We start from the raw sequence: 25,704 nt of genomic DNA, 5'->3' as shown, positions 1-25,704 counted from the left end.
TATCATGAAAAACAATTTTACAGTAAGTTGATAGATTAGGGAAATTATTAAAATTTTTATATAAGAACAGTAAAATTTCTAAAAAAATATATGAAATTTAAAAAAATTTGTTTAAAATAATTGTTTATAACAATTATTTTTTAATGTAAATAAAATGGATTTATCCTTAAAACAAAGTTTAAATCATTTGGATAGTTTATCAATTGTTTTTGTTGTTATATTTTGTAAAAAAATAAAATTTTAAAGAATTCAATAAATATGTGTTAGTTGTTTATTTAAAAATACAAATAATTAATAATTAAGCAATAACAACAACCCGATTTCTCTTATATTTATCACTGATCATCATTAGCCAAGAGGAAATATTCAATTCTGTTAAGATTTACGGGCTATTAGTAGTTTTGAACAGCAGCTTGCATACAACGACTAGCATTGAAAGCACAGTTCGCCGCTGCGCGAAAAGACAAAAAATTCAATATCTCAGAAAGTTTAAAAGTCTCCATCGATTTTTTTTTATGAAAATACTCGTGAGATCCTAAGGAATCGAAATATCAATATTAGAAAAAAATTAAAGATACGCTTTTCAAAGAAAAATTTGTTTAAACAATAATTTTTAATTTTTTTTTTCAAATAAAATTTTTTTTTGTAAATTTTTTTTCTAAATTGTTATCTAATAATACGTATTCCCTCAAAAAATCATTAAAATCGATTCGTTTTTCTTTGAGATACAAATTTTTCAAAATTTCAAAAAAAATTTTAAAAGTCCTGTAAATCCCAAAATTTTAAAAATTTTCAAAAATCGCTTGTGTACTTTTCATTAGCATGTATTTCACTACATTTTTCCAAAGTTTCATCAAAATCGAAAACCTAGGGGACAACTTTGATTTTTTAGGCATGATTTGACCCTTATACAAAGAGTAAAACTCTAAGTATATCTGAAAACCTGTTTTAAAGAACGAAAAGCATTCCACGTTTGAATTCTATGTGTTCGAGTAAAAGTCGACATACATAATTTATTAGAGTAAAACTTTAGGTTATTTGATCCATGCACTGGGGCCTTTGTCCACCGTCCGTGCCTTTGCCTGGGTCTTTCGCCTAGGTCTCGCGTTCTATAGTTTGCGTGCGCACGCCTGTCAGCTGAATCGTATTTTGTTATGCAATTAAAATTATTTAAAACAATCCATTTAAACATTCTACCCTAACGTATGCAAACCGTGAAAGTTGGCTTATAAAAACTCAAAAAATTAAAGTTCAATTCTGCAACAAAGTGTCCTATGGATATCAAAAGGATCTCTTAAGGATATCCATAAAATCGGCGGTTTGGATATCTTTTGGATATCCACAGGATATCTTCTGGATATCTCTACAGACTTTCATAAATGTCCTCTAGATATCCCATAGATATCGTCAGGATATCCCACAGATATCATCAGGATATCCCATAGATATCGTCAGGACATCCCACAGATATTTTCAGGATATTCTCAGTATATCTTCTGGATGTCAAGAAGATATTCTCAGGATACTGTTTTTAAAGTCATTATGAGACTACGAGTGAGAATATTCTGTGAATTAAATTTTATATAAATAAAATAAAATGCAACTTGTTTTTCGAGAAAGTTGTTTAATTTGAAAAATTATTAACTAATTTTTTTCTCATTCGTGATTCATTCCTTTATTCATATGCTTAATATTGTCAGAAAATAAATTGGCTTTAAACAATATAAATTCTTCTCCGCAAATAACGAATAACTATTAATATTAATTATACATTAAGTGCATGAGTTTATTTAAAAACTTTGAAAAATGCGTTTCAAATCTTCATTTAAAATAAATTAGAAGCTCATAAGATTTTTGTTTTTATTATATTATTATTCATTATATTAGCTTAACAATTTTAACCTTTATAAATATATGTTGAGATATTAAATATCCCGTGAATATCCTAAGAATATCCCACGGACATCCTGAGGATATCCTGCGATATAATATCCAATAGATATTTTGCGGATGTCTTAGGGATGTCCTGTTGATGTCCCACAGACCGGCGGTTTGGATATCCTATGGTTATCCCAAGATATCCTGGGGACCATTCTAGGATATCGACCATTGATATGGATATCCTATGGATATACTTTTGTTATGAGGGTGTACATAAATTGTTTTAAATAATTTGAATCGCATAAAAAAATACGATTCCAATGAGCCCAAGAACGTTTAAAAATATTAATTTTTGCTAGAGAAATAAAAAGAATAGTAAAAACATAGAAAATTGGGTTTTTCTTAGATATCTAATTGAAAAATTAACATATTCTCTTTGTCAAGAGAATTTCCTTCAGAATTTTATTACACTGAAAAAAAGAGGGCGCATCGCGTTACTTTTTCGAGTCTTGGAGCGCGACTCAGCTTTGAGGACTACTTTGCGACTTTGAAAGTGTGCTGTCGGCTTTTCTGGGGAGCGTAGCACGCCCCAGATTGAGGTGTACAAGTTTGGGGTGCATTGCGCGCCCCAGAAAAGCCTGCACCACACTTTCAAAGTCGAACAGTAGTCCTCAAAGCTTAGTCGCGCTCCAAGACTCGAAAAAGTAAGGCAATACGCCCTCTTTTTTCAGTGTAGATTTAAAAAAATAAATAGAAAAAAATTTTAGTTTTAATATTTTTGAAGATTTAAACTGTTTTATTTTTGTTGAAAAAGCAGAGGTCACACAATTACCGTCTGTTCCAGAAACAAACCTGATAAATAAATATTTTATTTTTATCTACCAAAAACTGAATCAATATATTTCGGCGAAACTTTACAGGGAACCGTTTGTACATAATAATTCATATCCACATTATAATATATATTTCCCCAAAAAACCCGTGAGGTTCAAGTTTCAAGCTAATCGGATCAATTTTTAAAATATCCGCTATATTAGATCCACCATTTTTAATTTAAAAAATCTAGTCAATTCTTGTTTAATTTAAATTTCTGAATGTAAATTCGCAGTCACAATTTTAAACCTAGATCTCGTTTTTTCATTACGGCACAAAATAAACTAAAAAAATTTGTTTTTTTAAAAGATGGAAAAAAACAAGTTAACTTTTGAATTTTGACTTCGGATTCAGATTCATCTTCCCAAAGAATTTACTTTTGAGTTGGCCGGACAAAAAATTTTTTTGCAGGACTGTGTAAAATATGATTTTTCTCAGTTAAGTGTGTCACAACGCTTTAATTTGTCATAATAATGAAAACTTTAAAATACGTCTCATGTGTTTCGTGTATTAAAAGTGTGTTTTACCTTTATTAAGCACTAATCCAGCTAATAATCCGCGACCTCTGAATTCTAAAACCTGAAATTTGGGTATTTTTTGCAATTCTTCTTTAATAATAGCACCCATTTTTTCAGCATTATCTGCAAGATTTTCTTCTTCCAATATCCTTACAGCTTCGATTGATATCCTTTGACCTAATGGACTTCCACCAAAAGTACTTCCATGTGTACCAGCCTCAAGTAATAACATTATCTAAAAAAGTATCATTATTTTATTAACGATCTATTTTTTATATATCGTAAATGAGAAAGTGTATATACACGGAGAAAAAAAAGAAAACGGTTTAACCCGCAGGTAAAGCAGTTACTTTAAACTGAGCCGTTGTTACTGAGGGAGTGACTGGTTTTATTTTTTGAAGCACACGGATGCGCTTTGGTAAAAAGTAAACGGTACTGGTGTGCAATTTTGTAATTTCACTTTGACATTCGATTTCATATTGACTTTGATTTTCACTTTGACTTGAGAATTTATGAAACTACTATATGGGCAAATATCTAAAACATTTAACCTTTAGGTGTCTCATGTTTATCAAATAATTACGCAATATACGTTAAGAATTTGATAAAAACTATTATTGCTCCATTTAAAGCATGTTTTAAAGAATTGAAATATGTTAGTTTTAGAAATATCAATTTACGTTTTTTAAATTAAACTTTTTTTTCAACGTTGAAAAGTAAACAAACCACGAGCATTCTTTTAGGCATTTTTTCAAACATAAATTAATTTTATAAGTTGTCACATGATAATAGAATGAATTGTCGAATACATGAGTTTAAATGAATATCTGAGGGTAATTTTGAGAGCAATTAGAGAATAATACGCATTCGCAAAATAAAAATATTTATTTTTTAAACGTTCCCTTAGTCTCGAGTCAGGACCGTAACGGCAAATGTATTTCTAAATATTTCAAGAGTAGCGAATTATAATCAAATAAAAAATACGTAGAATGAAAGCTTATGACTTACTGAAACTGTGGCCAGTTGAAAATAAAGTGTATACTTAACTCATGTTGAAATTATTGAAGAATATTGAATTTAAATTGACAGTGAACAGGGATAAGGGCGCACTCACACCTTTTGGCTGCCTGCCTGCCTGCAGGAGTTGTCATGGCAACGTGAAGGAGTAACAGAGATAGTAAATTCAAATTTGAATTTTCTCTCTGTGTTACTCCTACACGTTGCCATGACAACTCCTGCAAGCAGGCAGGCAGGCAGCCAAAAAGGTGTGAGTGCGCCATAAGTCAGGACCGTAACGGTCTTTGTACAACTGAACGAAGCTTAAAAAAGATCAAACTTAAAAGCTCATTTAATGAATGATTTTCTTTACATATAGGGGAAAGCACGCTTTAAAATTTTCAGTATTTTTTTTTTACTACAAGGAGGTATTTGTAAAAATGTCAGTACCGAAACAGCCAGAACCGTAACGACTAATTTTTTAATCGCAAATTTTTCTGGTTTGAAGTTGGCAATTGGATAAATAGGTTAGCTCACTTTGAACTTTGACAGCTTTAATTTAAAAACATCAACATGGTAATGTGTTTTTGAAATTAAGAAGTTAAAAATTAATAATGCGGAAAAAATGGAAATGTTGAATAAAAAAGACGAATAAGTGAGAGAAAAAAGAAGGAAAGAAAAAGAAAAAAAAGGAAAAAAGCGGAATATTTGAGAAATTTGCGTCAACAAAAGAAGCTTCAAAGGTTATTTTGAAAAAAATTTAATATACTTCCGTAATTTTTTAAATAAGAATCATTCAAATTATTTGAAAATTACATTATATTTATTAGTTACGAATTATAAATCATAAGTAAAAAAATTAATGTTTTCAATTTTTTTCGTAGTAAAAATATGTCAAACTTAACTACATCTTGCGATGAAAAATGTCCAGAACCAGCAAAGGTTTTAAATACAGAGGAAGAACTCTTACTAAATCTTGATAGGTATTATACATATAATTTACTTTTCCTTATTGCAAAATTCTAAAAGCGTTATTATTAAAAGGTTAGATGTTGAAGTGATAAATATATTTTTAGACAAATTGATTTTCTGCCTGATTCCAAAACTTCCTGTGACCCCAATCCTACAACTTCTATCCAGTTTCCCAAATCGGTGAAGGAAAGAGTAGATAAGCATAGAGAAAAAATTAAACAAAATCCCGATCTATTTTCAAAATATAAAGAAAATGAGCGATTGAAAAGTGAAAGAAGACGTTTAAATGGAAAATTAAAGAAACTATCTCAGTTAAATCCAGCTCAGCAAATTGAAGCTCCAAAAAGAAATAAAGAATATAAAAGAAAAGAGCGATTGAAGAAAAGGCTTGATCCTGTTGTTGATGTAATGCAAACAAATAGGCGAAAAACATCACAACGTGGTAAATTAATTCTGCAATTGGAAAATAAACTTATAGATCAGAAGAAAATAGCAAATCGTTGGAAAAAAAATTTTATAAAGTCAATAAAGAAAAAAAAATGACACAAGAAGAAAAAAATGTTGAAAAAATTGTGGAAGATGGAAAAGATGCAATTAAGAAAAGACTGATTTTTTGTAAAGCATTAACTTCTTAATTGGAACAACGTAAAAATCAATTAAAATCTGAACGCGATAAATCTCTGTTTAAGCAAATAGTTGCAGGAAAAATTATCAAAAAGTATCGGGTTATGAGTCAAGCATCAAGTTTTGTAAGCATGTATACTCAGCGCAAAAATATGAAAGCTTCCAACAAACTTCTTTTAAAATGAAATAATAAACTGAAAGAATCTGCGCGTTTAACAATGAAAAATTCTGTTGAGACATTTTTAACTAATGATAAAAATTCAATTCCTGCTCCTGGTGCAAAAGATAATATCACGAAAAATGGTAAAACAATGAGAATACGCTATCTAGCTGACACCTTGGATAATTTGTACGAAACTTATAAAAGTGAGTCAGTCATCAAAGTTTCTCGTGCCTCATTTTATCGTTTTAAACCGTTTTAGATACTGAAACCCAAATCATCATGTTTTAACAGTTGCCAATGTGAAGCTCACACGAATTTTGAATTACTCTTACTAGCGCTTTTCAACAAAAAAATTATCCCAACCAAAAACGTGAAAGATTTCATGAAATTAAGGTCATGCTCAATCGAAAATAAAGATTGTATGTACAGAACATGTGAAAAATGTTCAAATAAAATAATTACTGAACCTGAAAATAAGTTGGAATCTTGTAGTTACTATGAATGAAAAAAAAATTACTGAAAGTCAGGTGGGAGCCAAAGGTCTTACATACATTGTGAAGAAAACGAAAAAAATTGAAGTAAATTCAACAATTGCCGGTGTTATAAAGGAAATTATTTCGCGAATAAACTCCTTTTTTCGACATGCTTACGATTACATGCATCAGTATAAAACATTTAAAGCACTCAGAGAAAATTTACTACCAAACGAAGTGTACGTTGTTATCGATTTTTCAGAAAATTATGAAAAAAAATGTTCGAAACAAGTTCAAGCTGCTCATTTCGGTGCATCAAAAGATCAAATAGCTATACACACAGGTAGTTTTTTTTATAGAGATACAGTAACAGATAAAATCGAATGTATATCGATTGGTTCTGTTTCTGATAAATGTTTGCGTCATGATTGTTCAGCGATTTGGGCACACATGCAACCAGTCTTGAATCTTATGAAAATCCATGTTCCAGATTTACATACGGTGCACTTTCAGAGTGATGGTCCTTATGCTCAGTATAAGAATAAGTCAAATTTCTTTTCAATGACTTATTATTTTCACGAAATGGGTTTGTCTCATGCGACATGGAATTTTTCAACTGCAGGTCATAAGAAAAGTTATGCTGATGGAATTGGGGGATCAATTAAAAATCAGTGTAATAGAGCCGTAAACTGTGGAAAAGATATAACATCTGCTCAAGATATGATCAACATTGTCACCTCTTCCAAGGATGCAAAAGTTAAAATGTTTTCCATATCCAGGAAAGAAATCGAAGACATGGATCTGATAATTCCCAAAAATCTGCTCTACTGAAAATTCTCATGTAGGATCTTATATAGGATCTCCTATGTGAAATCCTACAATTTTTCTGGTCCCATTTTTTCCTTCAATTTCTTATGTCAATTTCCTTCGTGTTTTCTCATTAAAAAACATACTAAAAATGATTGCTCAATCCTTAACCAGAAATTTTCCTATATCAAATCTTTTTTCGATTCTTGAATAAAAAATTATTACAAAAAATCTCCCATAAAATCATATTAAAAATCCTCACGTGGCACAGTGGCCGATTTCCCGAAAAACCTGGCCAAAAGTCAAAAATTTTTTTTTAGAAATTTATACTTTTTATTGTTGAATATTATAAAGGAGGGTTCACTGCATAATTTTGCGAAAAAAAATTACACTTTTTTTATCACCAATTTATTATGTGAACAAGTAAAAGTGATCTTTGCCAGAGATTTACTCAGAACGTTTCATAACTATAAATTTTCGTCACAGTTAAAATAGTAAAAATATACTAATATACAGCAGATTTTTGAATATCTTTTTTTGGGAATTATTAACAAAGGTGTATGAAATATGTTGAATGTACTTATCATCACATTTAAAACGTACAGTTTTTAAAAAATGACATTAAACATCGCTATTCATGGCTACGATTTTTGTATTGTTTTATCAACGTAAATCATGAAAATAGTTGTGAAATCCACCGATATCCGCGCTCTACCTGGTATTATCATAAACTAGAATATATTTTTGATTCATTTTAATTGAAATCAGCTGCCCCAAGCTGCCCCTGCAGTTTTGGTATCACTTTTTATTTCACCCAGCGTGGTTTACCGACAGCGCGTTGCACCGGCCGGCCGTGCAACTGAACGTGAAAGACTGACTTTTTCTTCATTCGCATTCGCTTTAAACTAAAATTTAAGCACTGTCTGTAATTTAAAAAAAATAAACTCTAACACATATACGCAATTTTATAATACCAGCAAATATTTTGGATCCGCCATATTGAATTTGATAAAACAAATGTAAAATTTGATTTCAAAAACCCAGTAAACGTAAGCATACTAAGTTTGGTTAAAATCGTACCATTTTTTAATTTTTAGCAAAGTTTTTTAAAATCTAAACGGCCATTTTGGATCCGCCATTTTGAATTTGACACAACCAATGTAAAATTTGAATTCAGAAGCCCAAAAAACATGGGTATACCAATTTTGATTGAAATCGTATCATTTTTCGATTTTCAGCAAAGTTTTTTAAAATCTAAACGGCCATTTTGGATCCGTCATTTTGAATTTGACACAACCAATGTAAAATTTGAATTCAGAAGGGCAAAAAACATGGGTATACCAATTTTTGTTGAAATCGTATCATTTTTCGATTTTTGGCCAGGTTTTTCGGGAAATCGGCCACTGTGCGTGGGATCATATATATGATTGACTTGAACATAAGAAATCATATAGGATTTCATGTAGATTCTGAAATATCTATATCTAAGATTTCACATAGAATTATATAAAGGAAGCAATATAGGATTTCATATAGGAATTTTCAGTTGACAGACGGCAATTTATAAAAGTTAAAAATTATTTAATTAAAAACCAAATAATATTACTGCAATTCATCTGAAAAGAAAAAAAATTGTGCTTTGCAATACACCTTCTGAGTTAGAGTCTCATCTTTTATAGTATTCAAGACTGATCTCAACTGTGAGAAAAAAAATTAACACCACCTGGCGGCGTAAGAGTGGAACTATGATGATCTACATCTATATTAGAATTTCCCATATAATTTCGTATATTATTTCCTACATAATTTCTCATATAATTTCCAACTTGGTATCTTAGATGGACAAATAAAACAGTGAAATCCACACATGAAATCCCACATAAATTCCTATATGATTAATTCTTACATGAGATCCTATGTAGGATCCTATATAGGATTTTATGTAGGATCCTATATAAGATCATACACAAGATATTACATGGATTTTTATATATATTCCTGTATGGTGAATTCTTACATGAGATCCTATATAGGATTTTATGTAAAATCTTATGTATGATCTTATATAGGATCCTACATAAAATCCTATATAGGATCTCATGTAAGAATGTGTGGATTTCACTGTTTTATTTGTCCATCTAAGATACCAAGTTGGTAATTATATGAGAAATTATGTAGGAAATAATATACGAAATTATATGGGAAATTCTAACTCAGAAGGTGTATTGCAAAGCACAATTTTTTTTCTTTTCAGATGAATTGCAGTAATATTATTTGATTTTTAATTAAATAATTTTTAACTTTTATAAATTGCCGTCTGCCAACTAAAAATTCCTATATGAAATCATATATTGCTTCCTTTATATAATTCTATGTGAAATCTTAGATATAGATATTTCAGAATCTACATGAAATCCTATATGATTTCTTATGTTCAAATCAATCATATATATGATCCCACGTGAGGATTTTTAATATGATTTCATGGCAGATTTTTTGTAATAATTTTTTATTCAAGAATCGAAAAAAGATTTGATGTATGATTTGATATAGGAAAATTTCTGGTTAAGGATTGAGCAATGATTTTTAGTATGTTTTTTAATGAGAAAACACGAAGGAAATTGACATAAGAAATTAAAGGAAAAAATGGGACCAGAAAAATTGTAGGATTTCACATAGGAATTTATATAATTTATTACTTAAGAATACGTTTATAAGAATTTACATCGAATCCCACTTCAAATCATGTCTCAATTTCCTATATGGTTTTTCATAAGATCCTATATAGTTTCTTACATCTCACATAGGATTTTATGTGGATTTTAATATATGAATTTATGTGAAATCCTATATAAGATCCTACATGAGAATTTTCAGTAGGGTGACACCGGTACCACACACAAAATTTATTTATCAGATTATTTGGAGGAAAGAAAATCTGAACACTATTTATTTGAATAGTTTGTCTTGTACTCTTTGTGTACATTGTCCGCCTTGTACTCATTTTAGCTTGAGCACGAATAACTTCACTTTTCAATTGGTGAACTCAAATTCATCAGAAAATTCATCAAATGTTTTGAATGAAGACAATGCCGCGCAATGTCAAAACTCTTCTTCATCTTCACAATGGGATGATGAGATACACAACTCTGATTGGATAGCTGTTTCAATTAATGAAACTTGGGTCTTAGGAATTGTGAAAAAAATATCAGACGAAAAACTACTTGTTGATTGTATAAATAGGATCGGTATGAAATTGAAATGGCCAAAAAAATCAAAAATATTATGGATCGATAAAGTGAATTTCATCTGCAAAATTTCCAATCCTTCAGTAACAGAAACAAACAAAATCAAAAATACTTTCGCGTTGAATGACGATCAACATGAGAGTATTACTGCCCTTTTTAGGAAAATGAGTCGAGACAAAAAAGTTGTTGAATAAAAGAAGTATCATTGAATTTTGTAAAGTTAATATTCGCATGGTTACTTAATTTATACCTTTTATAATTTATTTTCACTACAAAAAATGTAGATATGTACATATTTATGTTACTATATTTTAAAAATTATTAATAATAATATTGTTGCAGAATTGTAATTTGATTTAGTTACTCTTTTTATTCAAAATTAATATATATTTTGTAATTTCTCATTTTTAAAAAATTAATTTTTTTAAATGTAAAATGCAAAGAATATTTAAAAATAGATAATAAGTATAAATAGGTATGTTAAAAGAGGAAAAAATAAATCGAACCTAAAAATTCAAATCTAAAATAATCAAAAATAAAGAAAACAATTGATATTCTAACCTGTATAAAATCGTCTTTTTTTAAAAAAAAGTAAAAACATATAAAACCTTCAAAATATTAAATTTTCAACTGTAAAATCTGATTCTAAATATTAATCTTAACTTATATACAAGTTTATATTGATGTGCTACTAAATTCTTTTCTCTTTATTTTTCGAAGTCAAAAGTTAACAGTTCCAGAGATTTGCCCATATTACGTGGATATTACGTAAAAAAATTAGGACCCAAGTAGCACGATATATCAACCAGATGTCACGGTGATATCACCGAGGAATGTCACCGTGACATCAGGAAAATGTCAAAATGTCCGCCTTACGGTGATATCACACGGTGACATCGAGATGATATCATGGTGACATCAAGGTGATATCATGGTGATATCACCGTGAAATCATGTAGATATTTTACAGAGATTTAAAATTTTTAAAAAATTATTATTTTTTTATTATTTTTATTATTTTTTTTATTTATTATTATTTTTTAAATTATTAAAAATTTTAAGTCCCTGTAAAATATCAACATGATATCACGGTGATATCACCTTGATATCACCATGATATTACCTCGATGTCACCGTGTGATATCACCGTAAGGCGGACATTTTGACATTTTCCTGATGTCACGGTGACATTCCTCGGTGATATCACCGTGACATCTGGTTGATATATCGTGCTACTTGGGGATATCCCTAAGATGTTCTTAAGGTATCAAAAGAATATACGATTGTTAAAGATTCGGAATTTCTCATCGACGCCTACAGAGTAAACGTCTTAGATACCGAGTCATTAATTTTCTTTTAATGTAAGTTTTTTAATGCAAAAAATGCTATTTTGTGTTTCTTTATACAATTTCACAATTGTTCTAAGCACATCAAATTTAGACAAAAAACGTATGAAAACGCTGCATCGTAAAAATTTTGATATGTTTTTTGTATTAATTTGATATGTTAGAAAAACTGTTTTATAAACTAGAAAGCAATCAATGATTATTAAAATTTCTTGAATGTGAGTATTTTTCGTGTGGATTACAGTGGACATAAAATAACATAAAAACATTAAGGGCAAGTCCAACATGTGAAATGTAAACAAACATGAAATGTAAACAAACCATGCACATTTTTTCGCACCTCTCATTTGCGTAAAAAATAAAAATTTGTCGTTTTCATTATGAAAATGGTAAATTAATGTATTAAAGTTGGTTACTATACTTTATTTAACTAATTATATGAAAAAATAAGTACAATTATAATGAAATGAAAAGTGCACTGAATTAGCAATTTTTTCAAGGTTTCGAAAAAAAACCATTTGAGTATATCTGAGGCACGGACGTTGAGCGCCTAGGTGGGAGAAGAATGTTGAGCCATTGGACGGTCACATCTTGGAAAGGGTAAAATTCTGAAATTTTACCCCTTCTCTCACTTTCTCCCACCTAGGTCCTCAACGTCCGTGCCTCAGATATACTCGAATGCCTAAATTTTTCGTAACCTTGAAAAAATTCATATTTCAGTGTACTTTTTATTTCATTATAATTATACTTATTTGTTCACATAATTAGTTCAATAAAGTATAGTTACCTAGTCTAATATATAAATTTACCATTTTCACAAAGAAAACGACAAATTTTTATTTTCTACGCAAATGAGAAGTGCGAAAAAATGTAAGAAAATTGGTAATTCAATGAACTTTTCATTTTATAATAATTATACTTATTTGTTCAGAAAAGTTGTTAAAAGAAGTATAGTAAACTAATACAATATATCAATTTACCATTTTCACAAAGAAAATAACAAATTTTTATTTTCTACGCAAATGAGAAGTGCGAAAAAATGTAAGAAAATTGGTAATTCAATGAACTTTTCATTTTATAATAATTATATTTATTTGTTCAGAAAAGTTGTTAAAAGAAGTATAGTAACCTAATACAATATATCAATTTACCATTTTCACAAAGAAAATAACAAATTTTTATTTTCTTTTCAAATGAGAACTGCGAAAAACTGTTCAAAATCTAAACAAATCATACCCATTTTTTCGCAGTTCTCATTTGAATAGAAAATAAAAATTTGTAACTTTCTTTGTGAAAATGGTAAATTGATATATTGTATTAGGTTACTATACTTCTTTTAACAACTTTTCTGAACAAATAAGTATAATTATAATAAAATGAAAAGTACACTGAATTACCAATTTTCTCATTTTTTTCGCACTTCTCATTTGGGTAGAAAATAAAAATTTGTCGTTTTCTTTGTGAAAATGGTAAATTTATATATTAGACTAGGTAACTATACTTTATTGAACTAATTATGTGAACAAATAAGTATAATTATAATGAAATAAAAAGTACACTGAAATATGAATTTTTTCAAGGTTACGAAAAATTTAGGCATTCGAGTATATCTGAGGCACGGACGTTGAGGACCTAGGTGGGAGAAAGTGTGAAAAGGGGTAAAATTTCAGAATTTTACCCTTTCCAAGATGTGACCGTCCAATGGCTCAACATTCTTCTCCCACCTAAGCGCTCAACGTCCGTGCCTCAGATATACTCAAATGGTTTTTTTTTCGAAACCTTGAAAAAATTGCTAATTAAGTGCACTTTTCATTTCATTATAATTGTACTTATTTTTTCATATAATTAGTTAAATAAAGTATAGTAACCAACTTTAATACATTAATTTACCATTTTCATATAGAAAACGACAAATTTTTAATTTCTACGCAAATGAGAGGTGCGAAAAAATGTGCATGGTTTGTTTACATTTCATGTTTGTTTACATTTCACATGTTGGACTTGCCCTTAAGAGACGGAAATAGTGTTTGTTTGTTGTTTACTTTCTTCAAATAATTTAAAGTATATAATCTATTTGAAAATAATTAACAAATAAATACACTTATTTTACTTATGATTTATTTTTTAATAATTCTATACATGCTGGAAAATATTATTTTTAAGAAATGATTATTTTTAGGTAATGACAAAAAATCTTCTACTTTGTCGAAATCATTCCCTCTTCAATATCATCTTCATTCACAACTTCGTCATCTAATTCTTCGTTTAGAAGATTTATTTGACATCGCTTATCTACTTTGTATGGTTTGTGAATATTTTATATTAAATAGCAAGAATTGTAAACATGCGTTGTGCTCTACAAAATATTCGCAAACAATACAATGTAGATGAGCGATTTCAAACAAATCTTCAGAACGAAGAATTAGATAAAGAAGTGGTGAATGAAGATAAAATTGAAGAGGGAAGAATTGTAAGGCAAAATATAATAAATACTTATTTTACAAATATTTAAAATATTAAATTTGTTCATTATTTAATCTTTAGTTTTTCAACGTAAAAAGAGTGATTAATATACTTAGTTTCATTTAAATAAAATATTAATTAGTCTAAAAATCTATCTGGATTTCACTGTTTTTATTAAGTTTTAAAAAAAGTACCAAAGTTAAAAACTTTTCATCCTTTACTAATTTAACGACGAACAGAATGATTTCGACAAAGTAGAAGATTTTCTGTCTATACATAGAAATTACCATTTTTTAAAAATAATATTTTCCAGCATGTATAGAATCATTAAAAAATGAATCACAAGAAAAATAAGTGTATTTATTTTTTAATTATTTTCAAATAGATCATTTACTTAAAATTATTAGAAGAAAGCAACAACACTTACCAATTGAAAGCTAAAATAATTCCGCATCCAACGAGTCCTATATGAACTATTTTGGATAAGAGAGATTCTTTTTCAAGCGCCCCAGCCCAAAAAGTCAATGATCTGGGATTGGCTTCATACTTTGGTAAATTGTTGTCCTATATTGACAAATTGAAATTTAAGGGTAACATTGTCATTTTCAAATCCGTATAACTATGATAAAAGTTAATGGATTTTAATTTATCTATAATGAATTTTAATGCATTTTTCACGTACTTTTCAAAAATGTATACGAAATTAAAAAAAAAATTTTCACCCCTTTTTCCAAAATCAACCCTTATTTTTCGATTTTCACCCCTTCGGGTATTTTTTTTTAATTTTTATTGGAAAGCTGTGGTTTTTTCCTATGAGCTATGTAAATATGAAAGTGGGACAACAATAATTTTGTGAGAAACATAATATTAAAGTAGGCGGTGCACCCGCGCTATCGACGCAAAGATGAGTACCCATCGTTGTATGTACCTATATTATTCCTGTTTACATCAGTAACAGCTCTCTGCATTCTACAGGATTGAGACTGTCTATCAAATGAACAAAAATTATTTTCAATTTAATAAAAGGGTGTTTTATTCCTTTTTAAATTTTTTATTACATTTTTGTGTCTGTTTTTGGTGAGAAATTCGTGAAGGAAATTTTTAAGTTTTTTTTTGTAAAATAATCACATTCCGCAAAGCCATCGATAATTTTTAAAATTAATTAATAAAATGATTAATATGTTAACAATAATAATAATTATTATTATAATTTATTATAATTATAATTATTATAATAATTATTATTAATTTTATCATTTATAATATTATGTAACCGAGTCTTGGAAAACGACCTATCGACCAAAATCAACTTTTCGAGAAAAACGCGTTTAAAGTTTTACTACTAATTGAAATAGATTTCTTGAAACATTATATATTTCAAAGGACCTAGATAAGTGTTCCTTATGTATTTTTTATGCTGAACACGATTTTTATGGTTAAATAATTTTTTTAATACCAGTGTTATTGTTATAAACAATTTGTTTTGCAAAAGTAAAAATATGAAATTTTAAAATTTAATTTAAACTTTTTGCTGAAATTGACTGAAATTTTCTATGCACATTCAGAACTAACAACCGCACAATAATCCATGGTAATTTTTTACCATCCATGGTAATTTTTTACCTACAGAACCACAGCTTTCCAATGAAAATTAAAAAAAAATACCCGAAGGGGTGGAAATCGAAAAATAAGGGTTGATTTTGAAAAAAAGGGTGAAATTTTTTTTTTTTTAATTTCGTATACATTTTTGAAAAGTACGTGAAAAATGCATTAAAATTCATTATAGATAAATTAAAATCCATTAACTTTTATCATAGTTATATGGATTTGAAAATGACAATGTTACCCTTAAAGTCAAAATTTCAACCCCCTCTACTTTCTACAAATATTTTTTTAATGAGTTTATATTTTAGGGATTTATTACTATAATATAGGACAACAATTTACCAAAGTATGAAGCCAATCCCAGAACATTGACTTTTTGGGCTGGGGCGATTGAAAAAGAATCTCTCGTAAGTAGATTGTTAATAAACAATTGCAATGTTAACTTATTGTTTATTAACAATCTACTTATCCAAAATACTTCATGTAGGGCTCGTTGGATGCGGAATTACCTTAACTTTCAATTGGTCAGTTCAGATATACGGTAACTTTATTTGTTTGTAAAATATTTCATTTTTTACTAATGACAAGCATCCAAAAGCCCTATATGAAGTATTTTAGTTCAATTTTAGTAAAATAACAATAAAAAATGATATATATTACAAACAAATAAAGTTACCGTATATCTGAACTGACCAATTGAAAGTTAAGGTAATTCAGCATCCAACGAGCCCTATATGAAGTATTTTGTATAAGTAGATTGTTAATAAACAATTGTAATGTTAACTAATTGTTTATTAACAATCTACTTATCTAAAATACTTCACATAGGGCTCAATGGATGCGGAATTACGTTAACTTTCAATTGCTAATTTCAGAATTACGGTAACTTTCTTTTTTTGTAAAATATTCATTTGGTCATAAACATTAATTAATTAATTAATTAATTAATATCTCGAAAACAAAAAAACGTCATTCTAATTTTTTTGGTATTAAAAGTATATATCTTCAGCTTTATTTTGAGGGTAAAAAAGAGAAAAAAGTGCCTTTTTGAAAGAAAGATTCAAAAATATTTTTAATTTTAAAAAAAGAGGTAAATTTTAAATATTTGAAAACAAATTTTCACCATTCGAAAGAGCACAAAAAAACCTTTCGAAAACATGTAGGTCAAAATTTTTTTCACTCATATAGAAGTTACGATTTTTTAAAAATTCCAGTGTTCACTTTTGACAAAAAACTTAAACCCCCTCCACCTTCTACAGTTGTGCATAAAACTTAATAATAATTTGTGGGTAAAGTACTTACCCATAGTACTAAAGTTTGTGCAAATTTCAGCCCAATCCGGAAACCTTTAATTTTAAAGTTGGATCACTTCAGGAATTTTGCCTCATATATGGGGTAAAATTCCTGTAGCGAACTAAGTGAAAGAAAAGTTGATCAGATCAAGCTGCAACTTGCACATAGTTTAGCTCTAAGGGTGAGTAATTTAACCACGAAGTATTGTTAGGTTTTTTCAAAAACTGTCGGAGAGGGAGGGGGTTGAATTTTTTTGAAAAATTTAAACAATGAATTTTTGAAGACTAGTAACTTTTAGACGGAAAGAAGAAAAACAATTTGTCCTAAATGTTTTCGAAAGGTTTTTTCTGCTCTTTCGAACGGTGCAAAAAACTTTTTAAAAATTCAAATTTTGACCCTTTTTTGAAAATTAAACTTTTTTTTAATTTGTTTTTAAGTTCGGTCTTTGTATTTTTTGTATTTATTTTTTTTAAAGCTAAAAATGTGTATTTTCACCACAAAAAATATTGAGATGTCCTTTTTTGTCATTTTCGAGATATTAATTAATTAATTAATTAATTAATTTAATAAAAAATAAAATATTTTACAAATAAATAAAGTCATTGCAATCCTGAAGGTACAAATTGAAAGCTGACGTAATTCCGCATCTAACGAGCCCTATATGGACTACTTTGGATTGGAGGATTTTTTATAAACAATTGCCATGTTAGCCAATTGTATATTAACCATCCACTAACCCAAAGTACTTCATATAGTGCTCGTTGGATGCGGAATTTTTTCAACTTTCATTTAGTTACGTCAGAAATACCATGCCTTTATTCGTTTATAAAATATTTAATTTTTTATTAACATTAATTAATTAATTAACTAATACCTTGTAAATAACAAAAAGGACATCTCAATATTTCTTAAGGTAAAAATGCACATTTTTAACATTAAAAAAAAAGAAATCTAAAAATGTCACGGTAGTACCTAAAAATTTAATTTTTTTTTCTTGTATTGTGGTGAAATTTACTTCTCGTAAATTTTAATACAATACTTTGATAATAAAACTCAATCGTCAGCATAATGCGATGGGAACGGACTCGGGCTTGATTCTTGAAATGTCATATATGCACATATTATTATTATTACAAATATCTAAAACAAAATGTCCTAAATATAACCAATAAAAATATGTGCATGTATACTCTAATATTATTTCTACGAACATTCATAATTGAATATAACATTAAAAAAATAAAAATTATATTCACATAGTTAATTGAAAATCGTTAATTTTAGTACTGTAAATGTTGCGAATGTGTTAATGAACATTGCGGCAGCGTTCTGAGCGCATTGAACGATGCGGCAATGTTCCCCACTTAAAATTGAACAAAGTAGCGAACGGTAATGTTGCGAATGTTGAGAGTGCGTTAACGAACATTGCGGCAGCGCCCTGAATGCGTTGGACGTTGCGGCAATGTTCCCAAACCAAAATTGTAAAAGTTGATAAATGGGAATGTTGCGAATGTGTTAATGAACATTGCGGCAGCGCCCTGAATGCGTTGGACGTTGCGGCAATGTTCATAATTAAAAATTACCGGAATTATTGATCGCAAGTAACAACAGTAGACATCCTCTGTTTATGAGGTTCGTTATTATCACTTGTGGGTCTAAAAATGAGTATGGATAAGTACAGGAATCACATTAGGAATTGGACTTCTCGCGAAAAAAAGGGATATAATAATAATAGTTAAAATAAATCTACGCGATGAGCTTTTCTTTGAACGTAATTCTTCAGCTTCCATCCTTTCTTACTCTACCCCCCCCCACTCTTTTTATTACGTATTCTGGGCCTAACAATCTTACATGCCCACGACAACAGAACATCAAAGTTGTAATTGTCACAAATGAAAAAGGGGTAAAAATACCCAAAATCAAAATATTTTCCAACAAGGAAATTCATAAAATAAATCCTAAAGGCAACAAGTCTTTAATGATAATTTATGTTTGATTTTATCAAGTGCATATAATTATATTTGGCTATACCATTAAAAGAAAATAGAAACTCAGCATTATTGGCATAGTAACAGGCCCAGAGCTCACGCCTTTATCACGTGTTAAAAACCCTTAGTCCACAAAATTTTCCCACCTGAAGTCTCTAAACGTTCATATAAAAGAATATCGCGGAAGTCAATTAATGGCAGTACAACTCTCATTCGCGAGTCAGCTCTAAAATTTTTCAGAGGCATAAAAACGATTTTGAGACGCCGGGACTAAGCCCGTCCGTGAGTCGGATTTTCAATTTTCACAATCAACTACATAGATAGTGATTAAAATTGGACGGACGAAAAGTTAAAGTAAATACTTCACGCCGACGAAGTCCAACGGAAGTCGTCTTTAATAAAAATTCAGTAATTTGAATAAAATCAAATTATTGAATTTTTGACCGGCCAGTCCGCACGTGTGGTGCCTGCGCTGTTTAGATTCGGTGGACCCGTGAGTGCATTCTTGTGCGCTACCAATTGACATTTTCGCGCTTCGATAAGTGTGTATATTTTCCGCCCGTCGGATAGCAGCTCGACGCCTCGCCCTCGTTAGCTTGCGACGGTATAATAAGCAGTAGAGTAAGTCTTTAAAACATGTATCGTTCCATCTTCTCATCTTACTGTATTATTTCAATATTTTAAAATCGAGATTTCTTTTATAAAATAAATGTATAAAAGGGTCTTAATTGTTTTATTGTGTTTATCCCTTAAATTCACTTTCGAATAACGTAACTTGGCAGTTTCTTTTAAAATAGGATACACGATCCCATAAAATAAACGGAATTTTTTTAATTTCGGCAGCTTGGTGCCTCCAGGACATAAGGAATAATAATTTTTATAATTAATATTTTTTCGGTTCGTAACAAAAAAAAGACCGAACTAAAAAAAAAGTCAAAAAATTTTTTGAGTTTATAGAAAAAGGGTCAAATTTTAAATTTTTTGAAATTTTTTTTTCACTAATCGAAAGAGCACAAAAAAACATTTTAAAAACACATATTTCAAAATTCTTCTTATGTACTTATATAGTATTTACAATGTTTAGTTAATTAATTAACTATTAAGGTTAATTTAAAATGTTATATATTTTATAAACAAAAAGGAGGGGGTCGAAAAGGGTCCTTTATGTTTATTTTATAAACATTTTGCTTCGTTATTGACTGGAGCAAAAAATTTGCTTTCTCGTAGAGAATTTCTCTAATTGATTTAAAACATTTCGAGTTAAAAACTGATTTAAATTCATTAAACTATTTGAAAAATTAATAAAATTGTAATTCTTTTTGGGTGTAACATATACTTTATATATACGAATCGATTCGTTTCAATGCAAGGAATTCAGTTATTTTATATATTAACTTGAATTTAAAAAAACACAAAATTTTTTAGTTAAAATATGAATTTTTGATTTTCCAATTTGTATTAATTCTTTAAATTTCAATCAAATCTATACTTTATATATACTAATCGATTCGTCTTGACGTAAAAAAGACGATTATATTATATATTACCTTAAATTTTTCTATTTAAAAATTTTTTTTAATTAAAACAAAAGTTTCGAAAAAAAGACGATAAAATTTTTTTTGGAGGTATTTTTAAAATTCTTCTTGTCATTTTTGAGAGATTAATTTGATAAATAAGCCTACCAAATTTTAACCAAATCCATTAAAACCTGTTAAAGATATCGTGTTCACAAAAACACATTTTACCCCATATATATAAGTAGATATACTGTGCCGGTTCTGGACCAATTGGTATTGTGTCGGTGTGAGGCATGTGTGTAGGTGCGTGTCCGTGTAATAGGCCAGGGCTGTGCCAATAAAGGGGAATTTGCGGGTGAAAAGGGGGTCGGCGTAATAATCGTAAGTATGTAGCTGAGATACAGGAAGGGGGGGATTTGTTTTTAAAAAGTATTTGGGATGGGAGGGGGGGTTTATTCTGAAAAACGATTCTCAGAAATATTTTTTTTTTCCGAATAAGATGACTAATTTATATACATATTTCGTTTTTCTTTTTATTAATTGTACGATTCACGCAGTTTTTTTCTGAAAAAAAGTCAAAGTGGAAGTGGTAAGTATAAAATTTCATTGATAATATAAATAAAATTTTAAAATAATAATGTGTTTGTCATATTTTCTTTTTTTTCTTTACTAATGCGTTATAAAATAATTCTCGATAAAGATACGTATATATATATAAATTTTTTTTTAAGATGTGTTATAAAAAAGTGATTTAAGTGGTGGGGGGTCTTCTATAAATTGTGTTCTAAATGTATTGTAAAAATCATTTCTTGTTGAAACATTAAAGTAATTAGTTAAAAAAAATAAAAATTTACAGTACAATGGATTCGAAGCTTTGTAAAACATTTGTGACTTGTGCTAAAGAAGCTTATGAGCTTATTGGTCAAAGAGAAGATGGACCATGCCCCATAGAGTGTAAACAATTAATTAAATTGAATAAACGTAGTATATATAAAGTGAAAAAATATTTTCGAGAGAACAGAAAAAATTTACATGTGCAAGAAAAACGTAGTGTCATTGCATCTTTATCATTATTAAAAGCATTTGGAAAGAAATTTCAACAATTGTTATTGGAAAAAAGTGGTGGACGTTTGGCGGCTACTAGAGAAGAAGAAGAGAAAGAGGAAGAAGCTTGATGATGATGATGATGATAATGATGATGATGATAATGATGATGATGATAATGATGATGATGAGAGTGATAATCGAATCAAGTGGCAAAATTTAGAGAATGCTTTTGAAAATCGAATTAAAACTGGTTCAATAGTTAATTTAAAACATAGAGATGTGAAACATTTTTTGGAGGATGCAAAATTAGTTACAATTAAAAAAGTTAAAGAAAATTTAATTCAACATTTAAATTTAAAGGTAAATGTAAATTTTTATGGTAAATTTGAAAGTTTAAAGGAAGGAAAAATGATTGATGATATAAAGCATGTTATTACAAAAAATTCAATTCTTTCTCTCACTACCGATTTAGATGATTGGTATAATAATGAAGTGAAAGATAGTGTATTAGTGGAAATTGAGGAATTTCAAGACAAAGAATCTGGTTGGAGTTTAAAAGAAATTATAAATTTAGTTGTAAATATCAATAGATATGACGCATTTTTAGTGGGATATTCCACTTACACTGATTTACACTGTCTATGTCATTTTGTTAAAGTATGCTTATATGAAAGACATAGATTGTCTTGTGAAAAAAACAAGTGTAGAGTAATTTTGCCTAATAAGGAAAATAATATTTAAAAATTTTAAAATTATCGCTATAAAGATAAGGTTCCTTTTGTAATATACGCAGATATTGAATGCCTATTAGAGCCAATTACAGAGACAGACACAAATAAATGTAATCTTCAAAAGCATATCCCAACCAGTGTTGCTTATTATTTACATTGTAGCTTTGATGAGTCACTTTCAAAAACAAATCTCTATCGTGATCATGACTGTATTCAATGGTTCATTAATGAATTAAAAAGTATTGCCAACAATGTAAATGAGAAATATTTTTCCAAAATTATCCCTATGAATGAATTAACTAAACAAGAGGAATTAGATTTTCAAAATGCTAAATTGTGTCACATTTGTGAGAAACCTTTTCAAAATAATGATGAAGATTTTAAACACCGTGATCATTGTCATTTTACTGGTAAATATCTGGTAATATGTACAAAATGTAAGGGAAACATTTAATATAAAAAATTTAGGACAATATTCTGATCTTTATCTCATAACAGATGTACTTCTCTTGGCTGATATTTTTGACAATTTCCGAAAAACTTGTATTTATACCTATAAATTAGATCCTTTACATTACTACACAGCACCTGGACTTGCTTTTGCCACAATGTTAAAATTTACAGAAATTGAATTGGAATTATTAACAGATCCTGAAATGTTATTATTTATTGAATCCGGTATCAGAGGTGGTGTCTCTCAATGCTCCAATAGACATTCTAAAGCAAATAATAGATACATGGGGCCAGAATTTAATTTGAATTTACCTGAAAAATATATTATGTATTTCGATATTAACAACCAATATGGTGCAGCTATGTCAGAATTTTTACCTTATAGAGAATTTGAATGGTAGTTGGATATTTCAAAAATTAACATTCACAATATAGCTGATGATTCATCAATTGGCTATATTCTCGAAGTTAATTTGGAATATCCTGTCGAATTACACGATTCTCATAAGGATTTACCTTTATGTCCAGAGCACTTTGTATCACCACACTCAAAGTGTAAAATTCAAAAATTAATGACAACTCTTTTCCCCAAAAAGCAATACATTGTACACTATAGATATTTAAAATTGTACTTGGCTTTAGGTATGAAATTAACAAAAATTTACAGAGTTCTTCAATTCAAACAAAAACCTTGGTTAAAGAGTTACATTGATTTGAATACGGAAATGAGAAAAAAATCCTCTAATGAGTTTGAAAAAAATTTCTATAAATTAATGAATAACGCTGTTTTTGGTAAAACGATGGAAAATGTTCGAAAATATAAAGATGATCGATTGGTTACCAAATGGGAGGGGCGGTATGGTGCAAAATCACTAATAGGTAAACCTAATTTTAATAGTTGCACCATATTCGACGAGGGCATGGTTATAATTAAATTAAATAAATTGAAATTCACTTTTAATAAACCAATATATACTGGTTTAACTATTTTAGATGTTTCAAAAATAATAACATATGATTTTCACTATAATTATATAAAAAATACTTTTGGTGAAAAGGCAAAATTACTGTATACCGATACAGATAGTTTGATCTATGAAATTGAAGTTCCTAATTTCTACGAATACATAAAAAGAGATATTATAAAATTTGACACATCAGAATATCCTCCAAACAATGTTTACGGAATACCGTTGTGTAATAAAAAAGTTTTAGGTCTTATGAAAGACTAGTGTTGTGGTGAAATTATGGACGAATTTATTGGTTTACGTTCAAAATTGTATGCTTTTAAAATTTTTAGCAAAAATTCTAAAAATAAAAAAGCAAAGGGAATAAAAAAGAGTACATTAAAAACAATAAGTTTTGAGGATTATAAGCATTCTTTAAATTCGCACGAAAAATCTCTAATCATCAACAACTGATACACTTCCTTGGGGCTATAAGAGAAAAAAAAGTCACATATAAAAAAAAGATGTAATATGATACATCTTATAATTGATATAACATAAATGATTAAGAGGCGCAGGAAAACTTCCAAAGCGATAGACTCAACAACCTCCCATCCTGGGTCCGCAGGTTTCGTCGCAGCAAAATCTTAGCCTTGTTCATCATTCTTTAAAAAATATAAACAAAGTGGAAGACATATTGGGGGATATCACCCCACTTATGCAAATGTATCCCACTTTGTGCCCCAGTTCTTTATGATACCCGGAAGAAGTAAGTCATTTAATATAAAAAAAAATTAATAATTTCAAAAAAGTAGTGTTTTTTTCAGTGCAATAAAATAAAAAATATATTTAAAAAAAAATTTAATTAAAATACACTCTTATTTGCATATACATCTATATTGCGCAATATTGATGTATATATATAAAAGTGTAAAACATTGTATTTTAATTACATTTTTTTTTGTTTTTAGAATTTTGAAAAAGCAACTTTCACCAAAAAAACAACAACAAAAATGTCTGATGGAGAAGAGCACAATATGTTCGATAATGTGGAGTAAGTTTTTTTAGTTTTTTCTACAATAATAATATTATTTTTTATTTTTCACAAATTACGTAAGTTTCTTCCTTTACAAGGTAATTTTTGCGGGTTTATTTTTTTTAGTTATTTTACATTCCCAGGATTAATTTTATGCAGCAGAAAAAAAATTAGATAAGCTTTAAAAACGCATGAAACTGACTGTCCCCATTTACCCCAAAATTTAGAAAAAAATTTCAGAAAATTTGGAGTAAATGGGGACAGCATAGTTTCTAAGAAAGTTTTAAGAAATAAGTTTCCTTAAGTATATTACTGTATTAAGGGATGAAAAAAAATTCAAAAAATTTTTTAGTAGATATATAATGGTTGAACCAATTAAAATTTTTTTATTTTAGTATTTTGTCTCACATTTGAAAAAAACAGACTTAAAAATCATACCTCATTTTTTTCTTATTCCTTATGACTTTCATAACAGAAAGTCACTTGAATTTTTAATTTTTTGTTAATTTGGTTAATAATAACAAGCAGTCCCTATTTACCCCCAAAAATTAAAAAAAACTCAGAGTAAATGGGGACAACTTGTCATTATTAACCAAATTGATAAAAAATCGAAAATTCACGTGAATTTCTGTTATAGGAGTCATAAGGAATAAAAAAAATTTGGTATGATTTTTAAATCTGTTTTCTTTGAAATTCGAGACAAAATACTGAAACAGTTTGGAT

The 25,704-nt window shown here is 28.7% G+C and overlaps 1 protein-coding gene across 1 annotated transcript in view; it reads right to left on the bottom strand.

The window, feature by feature from the left end:
• The window catches only part of LOC127287876 (ornithine aminotransferase, mitochondrial-like), a 170,416-nt gene that overhangs the window by 26,098 nt on the left and 118,614 nt on the right, over positions 1-25,704 (bottom strand). Inside the window, exon 4 of the mRNA XM_051315017.1 lies at positions 3,282-3,507. Coding sequence (XP_051170974.1) covers positions 3,282-3,507 — 226 coding nt within the window. The remainder of the gene's footprint in view (positions 1-3,281; positions 3,508-25,704) is intronic.

The sequence above is a fragment of the Leptopilina boulardi genome, unplaced genomic scaffold (assembly GCF_019393585.1).
Source record: "Leptopilina boulardi isolate dan_hultmark-lab unplaced genomic scaffold, ZJU_Lbou_2.1 LbouV2_377, whole genome shotgun sequence".
In the NCBI taxonomy this organism is placed as follows: domain Eukaryota; kingdom Metazoa; phylum Arthropoda; class Insecta; order Hymenoptera; family Figitidae; genus Leptopilina; species Leptopilina boulardi.
The sequence above is the reverse complement of the archived record's forward strand: the minus strand, read 5'-3'. Positions and strand labels throughout refer to the sequence as shown.